Source organism: Camelus bactrianus, chromosome 16 (assembly GCF_048773025.1).
Source record: "Camelus bactrianus isolate YW-2024 breed Bactrian camel chromosome 16, ASM4877302v1, whole genome shotgun sequence".
Taxonomy (NCBI): domain Eukaryota; kingdom Metazoa; phylum Chordata; class Mammalia; order Artiodactyla; family Camelidae; genus Camelus; species Camelus bactrianus.
Genome location: NC_133554.1, coordinates 30,999,155 through 31,015,357, shown reverse-complemented (window position 1 = coordinate 31,015,357; position 16,203 = coordinate 30,999,155). Strand labels below are relative to the sequence as shown.

The window sequence follows — 16,203 nt, the reverse complement described above, 5'->3', positions numbered from 1 at the left end:
TGGGATCAGGAGGGCCTGGGTTTGCTCTTTCATATCTAACTGGCTCTCAAGTCATTGGGCAACTCTGAACCGCTCAGGCTCCTTTCCCACATCTGTCAAATAAATGACTAGACTCAGTGACCTCCTGACTCTGAAATTAGGAATCTAGGCTTCCAGAGGAGCAAAGAAAAGGCGAGAGTCTGACCCTCAGGCGAGGTTCACAGAGGGGAAGGGTCTCGGATGAGGCCGCAGCAGGTGGAGAGCAGGGTTCTGCCCAGTTGGCCCTAACGGAATGGGGGATGGGCTCCTCCCTGACAGCAGAGTTGGGAGTCAGGCAGGTGGGGGCTGCCTGTGGCCCTCAGCCCACCTCCTCCGGCTGCGTTTGGTGGGAAAAATGTGCCAGGATCTCAAAGTCTCCCAGCCGCTGGCAGCGGTGCTCCCCGTGTTGGGTCGTTTGAATCATTCACGTTCTCTGGCACCTGGGACGGTGCTGTACGCGTGTTCTTTGTTCCTGCCGGCCTCTGTTCTCTGCACAATGCCTGTGGGTTTCTCCCTCTCCTCTCCCTCTCCACCTCGCTGATTTCTGCACATCGCCCAGGCGTCCTGTCTCACAGTGATTCACCTCCCTGACTCCTGAACCACTCACTTGATAATTGAGTTCTCTTAGGAGGTAGTTGGTGTGAAAGCTTTATCTTCCTGATTAGATGGTAACCTCTTAAAGAGCATGGGGCATTTCTGTCCTCCTGGGACCTTGACAGGTGCCTGGCGCACAAGAGTTCAATGAAGTCTTGTTAGGGGAGGCATGCCATGTGTTCATCCATCACCAACTGCAGCTTTTCATACCCCAATATCCCTAGTTTCCACTAAAGGCGTGTTCTAGACTGGCCTTGCTTTGGTTCCTGATTCCCACCCTAGCCTCGGTCACAGTGATTTGGCATTGCTGGCTTCCTTTAAGCTTCTGCCATCTCCCCAGGTAATGAAACTCTTAATGTTTGCTTTGTGAAATGGGACTTTTTCCCCTCAGATTCCCCCCTTGATCTTTGTGGAAGATGTTTGTATTCCAGCATCCAAACTTTTCATCTTTTTTAAGGATTCCACTCTTTCCCCTATTTTACAGGTCAATTCAAAAAATCTAACACGGAGATCTTTAATTCCCTTCCAGGAAGGATGGGGACTAATAGTGAGCACCCATTCCATGCCCTTCCAGGGTGCGAGCACAGGCTTAGATGGGAAGTGAACCCTGGCCTATGTGATACCAAGTTCAGGTCACGTTTTGCTGGCCTGTGCAGCCTTCTCCCAGCCTCAGTCTGCTGCTCTGTTATCTGGTTGGTTGGTGTCTGTCCCTTCATGACTGTTCTTCTAGCCCTTGACCACTCTACCTGACTTCTAAACCAACTTTCTTTTCCAGTGTGTAATAATTAGTTGTAATTAATATTACTGCCAACGACAAATCTTAAAGTCAGCACCTAGCCCAAAGTGCCTCAGACCCTTCCTTGGTTGGTAATGAACTGGAGAGAGTATCACCCTCTTACACAGAATTGGGCTCATTTGCCATGGTTTCCTGGTCCTCACCCACCTTGAGTCCGTGGACCAGTTTTCTGTCTGCTCATTGAAAGTTTCTCATAGTTCATCCCCACTGGCTTGGCTTTCTTTTCTTGGAAAAATTCAGTGTCATTTTTATGCTTGGAGGGTTCACTGTCATCTCTACCTCCCCGTTTATTTTTTAATTAGAAAACTACAGAGAAGTACAAAGAGTAAAAAACACCCAAGTCCTTCCCACCCAAGTTTAATAAATGTCAACATTTGTTATCATGTCAAGTCTGTTCATCCAAGAGAAAACATGGCAGGTAAGATGGAAGCCCATCTGGCTTCTTTCCCAGGCCCCTTCCCACCTGCCCTAGAGGCAGCCACTCTGAAGAACTGAGCAGGGGGCCTTCCAATTTATGTTTTTATACTTTTACTACAAAACATAGTATTGTTTTGAGTTTTTAAATCTTTGTAAATGATGTATCCCGTGAATGTAAGTTGCTCCTTTCACTCAGTGCTGGTTTTGAGATCCGATCATGTTGACACCCAATGCCCAGCACTACTCTAGGGACTAGAGAATACAGCTGAATAAAACAAAATCCTTTCCTCGTGGGTTCTTCATTCTGGAGAGATGGGGAGGCCCATGTGGTAGGAATGGGCCACAATTCATTTATTTATTAATTTACTGGTGGGCATTGGTTTACTGTTACAAACACCGCTGCAGAGGATACCTCTGTGTCTCCTTGTACATGGGTCCCGTGTACACAGTTTGCAAACTTGAAGGGCCAGACAGTACACTTCTTTGTCTTGTAAACCATATGGTCCATCACAGCTACTCATGTCTGCCCTTCTTGAAAGGGGCCTTACAGAAATAATATGTAAATGAATTATTTATGAATGCTGGGGTTTGAATTTCATGATTTTTACATGTTATAAATTATACTTTTGATTTTTTTTCCAACCATTTAAAAATGTAAAACCTACTCTTTACTCAGGCTGTATGTATCCCAGCCCACAGGGCGAGTCTGCGACAAAGGCATTACTCCAGAGCCTTTATAAAGATGCTCCAAGTCCAGCTTCAGATGAAAACAGGAAGTGTGAAGGGAAGCTGCCGACCAGCTCTGGCCATTGATAAATACCCGGGAAAACCTTTGGGAAGCTGAAAGGATGAATAACAGCTGGGGGTCTCCGGAGCCAGGCCCTTTATGTCATTTCTTCCGGCTCAGCCAGCATGTGTCATGAGCGGTAACCAGCGCTTTCTCTCTGCCTGGTCTTTATTCTCCTGTGAGTGGGGCTGAAGTCTGGAGTCTGCTATCAGCCAAGAAGTACAGCTCTCTGAACAGGAAGGTAGCGTAATGGGAATAACAGGGGCTTGGAAAGCCTGACTGCAAATCTGGCCTGTCTCTGCCCCTGACTTGTTCTGTGATCTTGGGCCCTTCGCTTCTCTGAGGCTGTCCTGTGTCTATAATGGGAATAATCCACACTTGGCTAATAGAAGGAAATGACAAAAGTGTAATGGAAGGTGCCTGACCTATAGAAGGTGACCTGTAATTACCAGGGTTTTCTCCTCCGGGATGGAGGCCGGAACACTTCCTGGGTCCAGCAGTTCACTCCTCTGGAAGCAGCCCCCTCCATCCTCCAACACGTCTGGCTGCTAGAAAGCTCTTTTCTTGAGCTGAAAACTGGCTGGCCTGGCCTTCCCTCCCTGTCCCTCTTCTAGCCCTTGAGACCATACAACAGCCACCTCCTTCTCCTCGCCAGGAAAAATAGTCTGTTTTCTTCAAATCCTGATCTCAACTCCTTTCACCATTCTGGCCACTCTTGTTAGAATTAGCATTTTTTGAGCCAAACATCTGACATACTTAGACTGTAGATGAATATTCAAGTGTGGGTCTATCTAGAACTGGCTTGGTCATGAGCGAGGAAGGCCAGACATTGATCAAGAGATTCAGTGGTTAAGCGTTTAAGACTCTGACACAGGGCAGACCTTGGCTCTGCTCTTTGGGCAAGTTACTTAACCTCTCCAAGGTCAGATTCGTCTTCTGTAAAAGGGGAAATGGTTCTGGTACCTTCCTCATAGGCTTATTGAAAGGAGTACATTTGCCAATGTATAGAGTGCTCGGCCCCAGGTCTGGGGCAGGGTGGGTCCTCTGGGGGTCTTAGGGGAAGGGAGAGGAGGCATGTTTGTGAATGGGAACCTCCGGTCCTCCCCAGTTCTGTTCAAACCATGCTCTCCTCCCACGGAGCTGGGCACAAGCTGGGCTCAACTGGGGTGTGGTGGCCAGTGGCCTAGCCTCAAGTGGAGTGGAGGGCCAGGGCCGCCCCCCAGAACTGGGGACCAGAAGCAACATGTGAACAAATCAGCAGGTGACATTCCTGCCAGTTGTGGCCACCAGGGGGCACCCCTGCCCCAGAGATGGCCTGGCTCAGTCAGACACACCCACTCCTCCTCCAAAGATGTCTTCTGATATGGCATATTGTTGGGTGAATCAGGACAGAAAGTGACAGCCTTTGGTGCCCTTGGTCACACTTCCTCGGGCAGGCCCCACAGCTTGTGGAAGACTCAGGCCTGAAGCAGCAGCCCAGGTTGTAACACTGACTCTGCTACCCATGACCTTGGGCAAGGCTCCTGCCTCACTGGCCCAGCTCACAGGGTTGGAACAGACTCCCAAGTCCCTTCCAGAGCTCACAGTGTGTGGCTCTCGGGTTTGAAGTCAGGCAGTTTCTTCTTTCTCACCCCAGCCCTTCCCACTCAGGGCAGCACACACACTGCCGCTGGCAGTGAACCTGGCCAGGGAAGCCATGTGTCCCAGGCCCTCAACCCCGAAGTCCTGGGGCACTGTTGTGGGGGAGGGAAAGTGGTGCGGGAGGAGGAGGAAGCACAAGGTCAGGTGAACCAAGAGCCTCGAAGGGTCTTGCTTCATTCAGGACAGACATCCGGTTTCCTCTGGGCTCTGCCAGGATTCTGGGGGCTTAAAGGAATGAGTCATGGTGGGGTTTGGGGAGTTCCCAGCTAACCCGTACAGAACAGGAACCTGGGATGATGCCTGTCAAAGTGTGGGCAAGACCCCAATGTCCTCTCTCAGGCCCCTGGCCTTTCAGGAGGGCACTCAGGGAGGCAGCCTCCTGGGAATTTTGGGGGATCAGAATGGGGGCAGATAGCTTCTTCCCTCTCAGAAGTGGATGCCTAGAGAGCAGGTGGCTTGAGAATCCCCAGGGAGAGTGGCAAAGCCGGCTGCCCCAGGAGAAGTGCCAGGGGAGGGAGGGAGGGCCTGAGGCCTGCCTCTTCCCTAGTGTCTGACCAGACCTTGGCCTCCATGGCTGTTATCAGTGGCCCAGCCTTTGTTCAGCGGTTCAGTTCAAACACCCTGGGGTAATTCAGGCCTGGGTGGGGCTGAGGGGAGGAAGGGATCTTGAAGGGGACAAGACGTCAAAGAAGAATCAGAGATTCCACAATTTCACAAAACTTTCGCAAACAGTTTTTTTGTCCCACCCCCACCACCCCCCGGCATTGTCCTGGACACCAAATTTGCATAAATCCTGGGAAGTTATTACTAAGCCTTAGACGCAGCACCAGGTAATTTCCTCCCAGGCCTCCATGGGCTTATGTATAAAGGCCCCTGGAGCTCGTCCTTGACAGACCCCAGAGCCTACAGGCCCACCCAGACCCTAGTCTGAGCCTTCTGCCCAGAGCCCCATGAAGCTGATGGGTGAGTGTCTGGGCCCCAGGAGCGGGAGGATCTGCCGGCCCTGCGTGCAAGAGGGAGGTGGGAGGGCAGAGGGCTGGGGGATCCCCAGGCTCCCAGGAAGGGACCCAGGGGCAGGCACAGCATGTCTCCTGAGTCCCTGTCTGCTCCCAGCCCTGCAGCTGCTGCTCTGGCACAGTGCACTCTGGACCATGCAAGAAGCCGCCCCCCTCGGCCCTGCCAGCTCCCTGCCCCAGAGCTTCCTGCTCAAGGGCTTAGAGCAAGTGAGGAAAATCCAGGCTGATAGCCTTGAGCTACAGGAGAGGCTGGTGAGTGAGAGGCGAGTGGACAGACGGGAGATGCTGCAGGAAGGAGCAGGCGCACAGGGGAGCGCTGCAGGGAGAGAGGGAGGCAAAGGGAACCGTGGGAACAGCATCAGGAATGGACACGGGAGAGGAGAGACACAGGGCAAATGGAAGAAAATGAGGAGAGGTAGAGCCCTGGGCGGCTGGCAAGGAACGGGGGGAGAGCCTCTTGGGGGCAGTGCTGGGAGACGTTGGCGGGGGAGTGGACTGCGGATAGGCGCTGAGAAGCTTGGCAGGATGTGGAGGGAGGGGAAGACCTCAGGGAGATGGGGGCACTGGGGAAGGAGGAGCAGCCTGGCTCCAACGAGTCCCCTCACTCGGCAACTTTCCCTCCCCCAGTGTGCCGCCCACAAGCTGTGCCACCCTGAGGAGCTGGTGCTGCTAGGGCACTCTCTGGGCATCCCCCAGGCTTCCCTGGGCAGCTGCTCCAGCCAGGCCCTGCAGCTGGTGAGTGTCTGCAGGGAAGAAGGGAGAGGAGGGGGAGGGAAGGATAATCTGGAAGGCTCCCCAGTTCTCCAGACTCCAAGCTGGGGCCCTCAGGGCAGCGTCCCCTGACTCTCCTACTCTGTCCTCCCAGACAGGCTGCCTGAGCCAACTCCACAGCGGCCTCTTCCTCTACCAGGGCCTCCTGCAGGCCCTGGCAGGAATCTCCCCAGAGTTAGCCCCAACCTTGGACACGCTGCAGCTGGACGTCACTGACTTTGCCACCAACATCTGGCTGCAGGTGAGTCTCTTTGGGAGACATTAGGGGCCTGGACCGAGCTGGTCCCCAAAGGTTGTGCTACAAGCCTGGGGATCCCGGAGTTCTTTAGAACCCGGGCAGGAGCATTCTGGGGGAACGCCAGATGGAGGGAGCTGCCACCTCAACCCAGGACCCTGCCCCACAACCCCTGTTTGAGGGCGTGAGTGGATCACTGGACCTTGAAACAGACCTCAGTTCTGGTCCAGGCCCACCATTAACGTGTGATCTTCCACAGCCCATCAGCCCTTAGAGTTTCCTCACTGCAGCAACACCCACTCAGCAGGGCCTGATTGCTGACCTCATCTTCCCCCACAGATGGAAGACCTGGGGATGGCCCCTGCCTCGCCGCCCACCCCAGGCACCACGCTGACCTTCACCTCGGCCTTCCAGCGCCGGGCAGGAGGGGTCCTGGTGGCGGCCAAGCTGCAGCGCTTCCTGGAGCTGGCCTACCGTGTCCTGCGCTACCTGGCCGAGCCCTGAGCAAAACCTGCCCTCATCCAGCATATTTATCTCTATTTAATATTTATGCTTATTTAAACTTAATATTTAAAGACGGGGAAGAACAGAAAGGAGCCCCAGACTCCTGGGTCCTTCCCTCCACCTCCAAGTTTCATTCTCCCGCCTGTAGCAGGGAGAAAAACTCCTATCTTCCCGTCCCCTGGACTGGGAGGTAGTTGGTAAATACCAAGTATTAATTCCTGCGACTGCTCCCTGCCTGGCCCCGAGGTGGGCACTGGAAGGGCAGTGAACCTCTACCCTGAGGGTGCCCACCTCGGGGCCCTTGGAAGCATCAGGAAATCTCCCACGTGGGAGACAAGACAGCCCTGTTTAATATTTAAACAGCCGTGTTCCCCAACTGGGTCCTCGCACCCCTTACTCCCCTCAACATGGCCTGTGCTGCTCCCCCTCGCGTCCCGTTCACTGCAGAGGCAGCTGGAGCAGGATGCCTGACCCTGGGGGCCCTCAAAGTTTCAAGATTTTGAGGGGCATGTTTCGACTCCTCGCATGGGGAGCCCAGACATCACCAACATCTCTTGTTTTTCTGGAAGCACTACCAGCCCCACCCACTGGGGTCAGGGTTCTGACCTTTAGGGCCAGTGGATGGTCCTTCTCTGCCCTGCAGCGTGGGGACTGGGACCGTGCAAGGGAGAAGATGTGACGGGCTTGAGAGGGAAGCCCCAGTGTTCCACCTCATTCTAGCCAAAATTCATGGTAATAAAAGTGCTTGTCTCCAGTAAATGTCCTTCCTCCTTCTTGAGTCCAGCTAGTGCCTGGCCAGGGCTTGTGGGTGGGGAGCTGAATGGTGGGTGAGGCTCGAGGAAGGGAGGAGGAGGTGTGGGCAGGAGGGCGCCCATTCCTCCGGCATGTCTTCATCTGGCACCCACTCTGCAGGTGCTGGGACACGGTGGTGAATGAGGCAGCCGTGGTCCCTGCCCACAGGGAGCCACAGCTTAGTGGGGAGGACGAAGGCAGTGGGTCACCGGTACTGGGAGAGGAGAGAGTGGGCTGGGAGGAGGGGGTGGGGGGCTCAGCAGTCCAGACACAGACAGACGCTGGTCTGAAACAAGGGAGTACTTCACACTTGCACAGGGCTCGTCAGTTTACCATCTTCCACACACCTCAGTCCATCCATGCTCCCAGCTGCCCACAAATACAGAATTATGAAGGGCCTTCTATAGATTAGGGAGCTGAGTTCAAGGTGACAGCTTGGGTCAGACCCCAAATTCCAGGCTCTGTGCGTCTGTCTCTCCCTCATCAAGCTCTGCCTCTGACCTGTAGGGAGCCTGCTGCTTTCCTGCCGTCTCAGCCTCATGGCTGAAGGGGCCTCAGCTCACACCTAGGGAGATGGAGGGGCTGTGTCACGGCACAAACCTCTCTGTGCCCTCAGCCGAAGACGCACGTGTGCTCCAGAGTGCCTCCACCAGGCCCTGGGGCCAACCGAGTCCCCTCTCAAGACTCTCCATCCTCGGCTCCTGAGCCCCTCCCACTTCCTTCCCCATCAGGCTCATGAGAAGCAGTGTCTGGCTAAGTGGGGCTGGAGTCCCCAGCTTCAAGGCTCAGGGACTCACCTCCCTCGCAGGTTGGTCCTGAAGGAACCGGAGCTTGGAGACGTGTGGAGCAGGAGAGGAAAGGTTAAACAGAGTTCCTGCCCTCATCCCCCTCACCCCTCTGGGGAGGACAGAGCAAACTCTGGGCCAGGCAGACTCTGGGTGGGGCCTGGCCAGGCCAGGGAACATCAGAACAGGACACCCTACCCCAGCACCAGTGGGGCCCATAGCCAAAACCTCTCCCTTTTCAGAGTAAGTGGGGTGAGGGGAGACGGCGGGCAGGAATGAGGAAGGGAAGCTGCTCCCAACGCCATGCCCTGCCCCTACTGAGCAGACAAACACGGGAACCTGAGCCCGGCCCTCCTTTGCACCTCCTCCTCCTTCCTCCACAGCCACAGGACTGAGCCTCTCCCTGGGCCATGGCGCACGGATGCCAAGGAGAAAACAGTGTTCCCCACCCCACCAGATGCGGGCCCTGACCGCACTTACAGTCACGAAGGGATCCACAAGGGTCTTTATTTACAAGTGAGCCGAGGTGAACATCCGTCATGTAAAAAACACACCTATACATATATACACACAGCCCCTGCACCTGGGCATTCTCTCAGAGGTAAATCTACCCGCGGGAGGGGAGGAGTGGCGCGAGGGGTGCAACACAGGGAGGCTGCCCTGAGCTAAGGAACCAGGTGCCGGCAGTGGGGAAAGGAAATTACGAAAGAGATTGGGAGACGTCTTAGAGGTCAGAAGTCAGGAGCAGGGGAAGATCTGGAAACCGACTGACTGAGGGCTGTTACGTCATGTGGCTATGAGCAATGATGTCTCATCTCTCCTCATGGTTCCCTTCTGAGGTGCCTGGGGCTGGCACCCTCCCCCGCCAGCTCCAGCGGCCACTCCAAGCCCCTCAGAGGGCAGCAATGGCTTTGGCAGCCACCTGGCGGCCCAGGGGCAGGCTGAGGTCCGTGATGGCCAGAACCACCTTGGGGCTGGACATGGCTGACACCTTCACCAGTTCTGATACCTGCCAGACAGACAGATAGACAGCTATTCAGTGGGGCGACAGTGGGTGCACTGTCCGAGAGGAAGGAGCCCCTCCCTCCTGGCCGCTGACCCCCAGGATCTAGAGGGTGGGGCAGCCCGGCCCGCAGGTGAAGACTCACGGTGGTGAAGGGCATGAACTGCAGGATGCTGCCCCGGCTGCCCTGCTCCAGGCAGTCCACGCACTCCTCCATGAACCACTGCACAAACTGCGTGTGCGGGCCGGCGGTCCGCGACCCCAGGATGGAGGAGATGAGCAGGAACAGGTTGGCTGTGTGGCATCAGGGGAGAAGGGGAAGAATCCCATCAGAAAGATTTGGGAAGAGGTCAGACTCTGGGAGAAGAAATCGGTGCTAAGAGTGGCCCCCAAAAGGGGGACGTCAAAAAGAGGCAGCATGAAAGGCAAGTTGGGGGCGAGCCAGAGAGGGACGAGGTGGGAGCCTGGGGGAGACAGAGGGCTGGCAATTAGGGGAGACGGAGAAAAGAGGGGGAATGTGGCAGATGCGGGGTGCCAGGATGAGCTGTGGGAGCAGGGCTGGAGGACTCACCCAGAACTCTGTTCAGCGGGTCTCTCATATTAACCGTGTGGAGCTGGGAGGCCGACAGGGAGCTGCTCATGGATCGGTCGGCTGTGGGGCCAAGCGAGGGAGCACTGAGGAAACGGCCTCCTGCATTCAAAATCGCTGTCCCAGAGGAAGCCCTCACCCGTCAGGGGTGGAGCGCTTGCCCGGAGAATGTCCTTGGATCCAGAGTCACAAGGGCCCCGAGAACAGACATCCCCACAAGCAGATATAAGAGAACTAATGTTTAGTGAGCACCACCAGGAGCCAGGCGCCAATCTGCTGGCTGTACGTGGATTAAGCCGCTAGTCCTCACACCTCCATTATACAGATGGAGAAACTGAGACTAAGATTTATTAAGTGACTAGCCAACAGTCATAGGATCTGCAGGCGGCAGACCCAGCGTCTTTCCTCTGCTCAAGTGCACAGTGGGTCCCCTACTCTCTAAAAGGCCTCAGAGAAACTTCTAGGCTCAGGAGAAATCTCTGGAAATAGGAAAAATTAAATGCCACAGAAGAGCCCTTGGCAGGGAGAGAGAGGTCGGTGGGGGAGGGGTGCTCTCTAGGCAGGAAGAGTGGGGAGCAGTCCCGAGTCCCAGCCCAGGCCTGTTTAGGGGGAAGGAAGGTCAGAGCTGGTGAGTCAAAGGCACAGAGTGTGCCCAGGGCAGTGAACTCACTGCGGTAAGTGAGGGGTGGGGAAGGGACAACCGACCATGCGCCCGGGGCTGGGCTGGGATCTGGGCAGAAGAGCTTCAACCCTTAAGGAGAGATCCACAGCTACCTCTAGTCTCTTGGGGTAGGAAACAGAGCAGCCACAGGGGACAGAACGGGGCACAGTCCTGCCACACCGTCTCTGACCAGCCAGCGAGATGCCCGGGGACCAGAGCAGGGCAGCTCTCAGGCAGAAGCGAGTTCCCGAGAAAGGAGGCAGCCCACCCAGCCCGTGTCCACACACTCACTGGGACTTGAGAGGATATTTGCATCTTCCTCATTGGAGCTCAGCAGTCGCATCAGCTTGGAGGGCTGCATGTCGTCCAAGGGGAAGAGGCTGATGTAATCCTGGAGGGCAGGAGTCACTGTCATCTATCCCTGGATCCCCAGATCTCCCATTACGGGGAAGAGGGCCAGAGATCAGATCAGAGTAGGGAACAGGGTCATCTTTCCCCTCACCCCTCCCACTACCCGAGGGAGAGAACTTCCACACAGTCACCCCTAACAAAGCGGCCCGGGGCAGGGTCCGTGCCTGGCTACCTGGGCCTGGGAAGGCGCCTCTTACCAGAAAAGGCTCAATAAACGTCTGTGGAACAAGCACATGGGCAAGTGAATGGGGGAGGGGCCCCTATCCTACCTCGATGTCTTCGCGGTGTCTCTTCTTTTGGCGGGAGGATGCCTGCCCCTTGTGGGAGGAGTAGGAACTCAGGGCACACCAGACGGCCAGCCTGGCAAAGGGGTCCAGGAAAAGGGGTTAAAATCAGAGGGGCCCCCAAGAGGGTTTCTGCACCCATGCTGACCGTACCCCACCTGACAGGGCTTCCCCACAGCCCCGCCTCCCTGGGGGGCACGACGGGGTGCCAGACTCTGGGCTGTAGGGACTTGAGAATCCTACTTGGCGAGGGCAGTGCCAGGGGGGTCCATGAGGCTGTGCCACTTGGAGGAGTCGGTGAGCAGGCCGGGCAGGATGTGGCCCAGCAGGACCAGGGTCACCTGCTGCATGTCCAGACAGAAGATGGAGTAGAGCAGCTCCACCGCCCGCAGTGTGTGCTCCTTCCGCGTCTCCTTCAGCAGCTCCTGCGTGGGCAGGGGAGAGGGGACCAAGGAGCTGAGGGCCCTCAATGTGGGCTCTGACATCCTGCAGCTCCCCTAGGGCCCAGGAGCTCCTGAGGCAAGGACCGCTCTGGATTCTAAGGAACCTACTCAGCGTTTGAGGGGCCCCTCAGGGAAGCCTGGCTGACCGGGCTGGGTGATGGGATGTCAGAGTACAAATGAAGGGAGCTTGGCCCTGTCAGGCATTTTCTCAGCTGTCTCCCATAGTCTGGGGACACCTGGTCCTCCAGCCCGCCCCCACCAACCGCCAGTACCTTAATCAGGTTGTTGCAGAACCAGTAGACACCTCCCATGTGGAGCAGGGTGTCAAAGATGTGGATGGAGCGGCTGTCCACCCAACCCCTCTCCAGCACCTTGGCAAATATGTCTGTCAGCACCTCCTTTATGGGTCGCTTTGGGGGCAGCAGGTTCCAGTAGGGCATGGTGTCCATGCCCGTGGACGGGAACTTGATCTGCGTGGCTGTCTGCTGCAGCACGTCAGCACACATGTGCTCCAGGATGGAGCTCATGATCACCACCCTGGCGGAGGGGGAGGGGGAGAGGACCTGCGGGTCAGGCAGCACCAGCTTCAGTAGGTGAGGGAGTAGGGGACAACACTTCCAGGCTAGACTCTTCCCAGGACTTGGGTTACAGAAATATTCCAGGGTAATGAACCCCATTCTACACTAAGGGAGGAGACAAAAGGAAGCTGCAAACCCCCAGGAGACCCGACCCCACCAGTCTTGCTCCCAGCACCCGGCCTGGGGTGTGGGGGTGGGGGGACTTGCCTCCTCGGTCATTCCCGCAACATATTCATGTTTTTCACTCTCCTTTCGACTTCCCCCAGCCCCCAGACCTGGGCCCTGCCAATCCTCTGGCATAAATAAATACAATCACTTCCGTCTGGGCTGAGTGCTTGGGGGGGTTCCCTACCCAGCCTTGGCCTCCTCCCAAAGTAAACTGTTACTTCCAGGACAGGGGCCCGAGGGCTGCCCCACAGGACTCTTCCCGGCCCTTGGTAGCTGGGCAAAAACAAGTGTACATCCAGGAATTTTCTCATGAAGAGCCTTCGACTGTGAATACAGACCTGGGCCTGAGCGCTAACCTTTTGGAGGACCCGGGGTGGCTCTGGTAAAGTCACTTTGACTTTCAGGGTCACTTTTTCCACCTGCATAATGGAGCCACAGATTTCCCAGATAGAAGTCGGGGCTCTTAGAATGGATTAGGTCAGAGAAAACACTCCATGACTCGGGGTGGGGAGGATGATGAGGGCGGAAGGAATAAAGGAGGAGGAGAGGGAAAAGCAGGAGATGTGATTTTACACACTCCCAACCTCATCCCAGCTCAGTGCTTCCACGTCCCCCTCCATCCATCCTTTACCCATCCAGTAAGGGCCATCACTTGTAACTTACGGCTTAGTGCACGCCGTGCTCAGAGCAGCACGGTTCACAACAGCCAAGAAGAGGAAGAAGCCCACACGTCCATCAACTGATGAACGGATAAGCCAAATGCAGAATATACATACCATGGAATATCATTCAGCCTTAAAAAGGAAGGAAATTCTGACACATGCAATGACATGGTCGAATATTGGGGACATTAAGCAAAGTGAGATATGCCAGTCACAAAAAGACAAATACTATGTGACTCGACTTACATGGGGTCTCTAAAGTAGCCAAATTCATAGAAACAGAAAGTAGAATGGTGGTTGCCAGGGGGTTGGGGGAGGACAGGACAGGGAGTTGCTTTATGGGTCCAGTTTCAGATTTACGAGATGAAAAAGTTCTGGAGAACTGTTTCTTGACAACGTGAATATACCTACACTGATAAACTGTACACTTAAAAATGGTTAAGATGGTAAGTTTCACGCCATGTATTTTTTTACCACAAATTTTTTTAAAAAGTTTATTGGATGGGTAAAGAACCACCATCACTCAACTCAACAGAGCTGAAGTCACTAGAGAGGTCTGCCAAGCCTCTAAAAAGCCAAGGCAGGAAAATGTCACAGAAGACAGCCAGGCAGGGGGTGGGGAAGGGAAGGGGTGGACAGGCCCAAGGCCTGTAAAATCTATGAATGCGCTCACAGTTCCTGGACAGCAGTATAACTAAGATAATTACTTTATCTTGGCAAGCTATTCCTCCACAACTTGAGCTCTTTGAGGGCTGGAATCAGAGCTGTTTGGGGTCTGCAGTGCTGGGACACACACAGCAAGTGCTGGATTATAAACACAGAGACACACTAAATGCTGCTGAGTCAGCGAGTAAATGTGTGATTAAGAACACGAGTGAGTGAGGAAGAGTGAGCAGGTGAGCCCGGTGTCTCGGAAGGTGAGAGAAGAGGGGCTCAGTGGTGACTGGAGGGCCTGACATCTCACGCCAGATCTGCAGAGCTCCAGAAGAAGGGGACGGGTCACTGACCTCTCATTGTAGAACTGCAGGGTGTTCTCGCTGTACAGCGGCCCTGCCAGCTGGCGGATCATCTGCAGCGACTTCTCACGCTCATCCAGCCCCAGCATCCGCACGTGGGCCACCAGCCAAGCCACGGCACACACTGCCAGACTGCAAACCTTCCCCTTGATATTATCAGTGATTTTCTGGGAGAGGGAAAGAGGGTGACTGGGGTCGCGATCTCCCCTTCCTGGCCCTCGCTGTCCCTGGCCCTCGCTGTCCCCGGTCTCCGCAAGGCAGTGGAGTCCTGGGCCACAATCCACAACTCTTTTCACCACAAGTTGAGTTTCCCAAAGTTACCTGGGTGGGAAGGAGCAGCTAAGATTATGCTTACAAGGAAGGTCAATGTCCACACATGGACTCCCGGATTAAGGGTCTTCTTGCTCTTATGAATTCTAACAAGCTATCAAAGATTGGCTCTGTGTCTTGGGCAGGGCTACCTGGATGGACTCGAAGGCCAGCACCCCATTCTCCCAGGCATTGAGGATTTCCAGGATGGCCGCTGAAATGCTGAGACAGGCTTCGTGCCACTTCATTTGCCTGCGAGGGGGTAGGGCGGGAGAAAAATCACCATAGGGGAGCGCAGGATGGGCTGAGGGAGAGGGTCTGGGCCCTGCCCCCACCGCCCCCCTTGGAGTGGGCACCCAGGCCACTGACACCAGCTTCATCTCCGAGGAGTTGTTGAGCAGAGCCACCAGGGACTCCACTTTGGTGGAGTCAGGCCGGAAGCAGGGGTGGTCAGGGTTCAGGATTTTGCCCTCCTCGGGCATGCACGTCTGCATCCACGTCTCAAAGAAGAACACCTCTGTTCCGGTGCTCGACTCAGACAGGATGACCTGGGAAAGGAAGGTTGGGGAGGGGGATGTGCAGCACCCTACACCTCAATGTCCTGCCCAGCGCTTCCCTCTTCCAGCCTAAAGAACTGGAGACAAATTGATCTAAGGGAGAAAGACAGTGGCTATGCTGCCACCTAGTGGTGGGTATGAGTGTGGCACTGAGGGATTCAGGTCGTGACAAGGGGGTGACTACTGACTGGGCCTGGGTGGGCACCTGATTTGGGCAGCCAGGAGACCAGGCTTGGGAGACTGGCGGGGGCAGAGGCGGGTTAGGGGTGTGAGGTGGGGAGTTATTGGTTACTTCTTTCCCCTTCGCCCCTTCTCTTGGTGTCCCCCAATCCTGACTGCTCCCCGCTACTCACCTCTGAGCCATAGGTCTGGGCCACGTGGCACAGCATGAGGAAGGAGATGTCAAAGAGCAAGGCTCGAACTGAGGCCGCCTTGGCTGTGAAGGAGGAGAAGGCTGACCTCACAGCCTGGGACAGGGGCCCAAAGGCCTCGTCTGGGTCGGGAGGGGATCAGGATCTGCCTCAAGGAAGGTCAGGGACCGAGTGGCTCCTTCAGAGCTCTGAGGCTCAGAATCCTTTTCTTGAGTCTCATTTTGAACATCATCCCTTCCTTGGAATCAAAGACTCCTGATACCTTCCTTCCCCCCCAACACCTGACCAAATCATAACAGGGGAAGGAGAGACAAATAGTGGTTTGGGAAGAATCCTTTTCCCGCATGACCCTCTTTCAAGCCTCCCCAGAAGCTTCGGTTGGTCATCACTCAGGGGAGAAAACAGCCTCCCCAGGATGAGCAAAGGCTTCCTCTTCCCTCCCTGTCCTCTCCCTCTGCACCCCACCTTCAGCGCCACTGGGTCTGGGGGTATGCAGAGCTGACTTACTGCTTTCTTCACTGCCGTGCGTCGTGAATTCATTCAAACTGCGGAAGGAATGGAGACGGGGTCGCATCAACCAAGGCCATCGCTGAGGAATGGCTGTGGTCGGGGGGCCCCGCCCACTCAGAGGGCAGTCACTAGAGTCTGAACTATGGGTTCAACTTAAAGGGAACACCCATCGCTACAGAAATGAGAACTCTTTCTATTTTTAAAAGATTTCCAAAGCCTAGAGAGTGGCTCGCTGAGCGGAACAACATTCTATACATGAAATTCCAAGTCAATGAAAAAAGTCAG

At 55.3% G+C, this 16,203-nt stretch overlaps 2 protein-coding genes and 1 non-coding gene across 16 annotated transcripts in view; 1 reads left to right on the top strand and 2 right to left on the bottom strand.

Moving 5' to 3' along the window:
• Window positions 1–711: 711 nt before the first annotated feature.
• Window positions 712–7,553, top strand: CSF3 (colony stimulating factor 3). 3 transcript variants are annotated; one of them, XM_010960457.3, is made up of 5 exons: window positions 726–5,216; window positions 5,367–5,521; window positions 5,897–6,004; window positions 6,135–6,281; window positions 6,615–7,553. In XM_010960457.3, exons 1-5 carry the CDS (start codon window positions 5,204–5,206, stop codon window positions 6,777–6,779), a joined length of 588 nt encoding a protein of 195 aa, XP_010958759.1. In that variant the 5' UTR covers window positions 726–5,203; the 3' UTR covers window positions 6,780–7,553. The 3 variants fall into 3 exon arrangements, with proteins under 3 accessions (XP_045376747.1, XP_010958759.1, XP_074198992.1); XM_045520791.2 differs by lacking the exon at window positions 5,897–6,004 and having other exon boundaries at window positions 712–5,216; XM_074342891.1 differs by lacking the exons at window positions 726–5,216; window positions 5,367–5,521 and having other exon boundaries at window positions 5,535–6,004.
• Window positions 7,554–8,846: 1,293 nt separating this feature from the next.
• MED24 (mediator complex subunit 24) overlaps window positions 8,847–16,203 on the bottom strand; it is a 28,852-nt gene continuing 21,495 nt past the window's right edge. For 5 of the 12 annotated variants that reach the window (XM_074342880.1, XM_074342883.1, XM_074342881.1 and 2 more), the window contains exons 15-26: window positions 15,916–15,953; window positions 15,391–15,473; window positions 14,850–15,028; window positions 14,633–14,732; window positions 14,163–14,338; window positions 12,020–12,284; window positions 11,548–11,729; window positions 11,290–11,380; window positions 10,901–11,000; window positions 9,931–10,065; window positions 9,505–9,653; window positions 8,847–9,365 (exon numbers count right to left, since the gene is read on the bottom strand). In XM_074342880.1, the coding sequence (XP_074198981.1) occupies window positions 9,249–9,365; window positions 9,505–9,653; window positions 9,931–10,065; window positions 10,901–11,000; window positions 11,290–11,380; window positions 11,548–11,729; window positions 12,020–12,284; window positions 14,163–14,338; window positions 14,633–14,732; window positions 14,850–15,028; window positions 15,391–15,473; window positions 15,916–15,953 (1,615 nt within the window). In that variant the 3' untranslated portion in view covers window positions 8,847–9,248. Of the gene's footprint in view, window positions 9,366–9,504; window positions 9,654–9,930; window positions 10,162–10,900; window positions 11,045–11,284; window positions 11,381–11,462; window positions 11,730–12,019; window positions 12,285–14,162; window positions 14,339–14,632; window positions 14,733–14,849; window positions 15,029–15,390; window positions 15,474–15,915; window positions 15,954–16,203 lie in introns of those variants that run through there. The other 7 variants (XM_074342885.1, XM_010960456.3, XM_074342887.1 and 4 more) reach the window with 7 other exon arrangements.
• On the bottom strand, window positions 15,553–15,656 carry LOC123618429 (small nucleolar RNA SNORD124). The gene has a single exon (XR_006726870.2). It is a non-coding gene; the product is annotated as a small nucleolar RNA SNORD124 (small nucleolar RNA).

Coding starts and splice junctions, on each gene's coding strand:
- CSF3 (XM_074342891.1), top strand. CDS start 5,552: ATGCTGCAGGAAGGAGCAGGCGCACAGGGGAGCGCTGCAGGGAGAGAG. Junction 6,005..6,134: donor CCAGCCAGGCCCTGCAGCTG/GTGAGTGTCTGC, acceptor CTGTCCTCCCAG/ACAGGCTGCCTGAGCCAACT. Junction 6,282..6,614: donor CCACCAACATCTGGCTGCAG/GTGAGTCTCTTT, acceptor CTTCCCCCACAG/ATGGAAGACCTGGGGATGGC.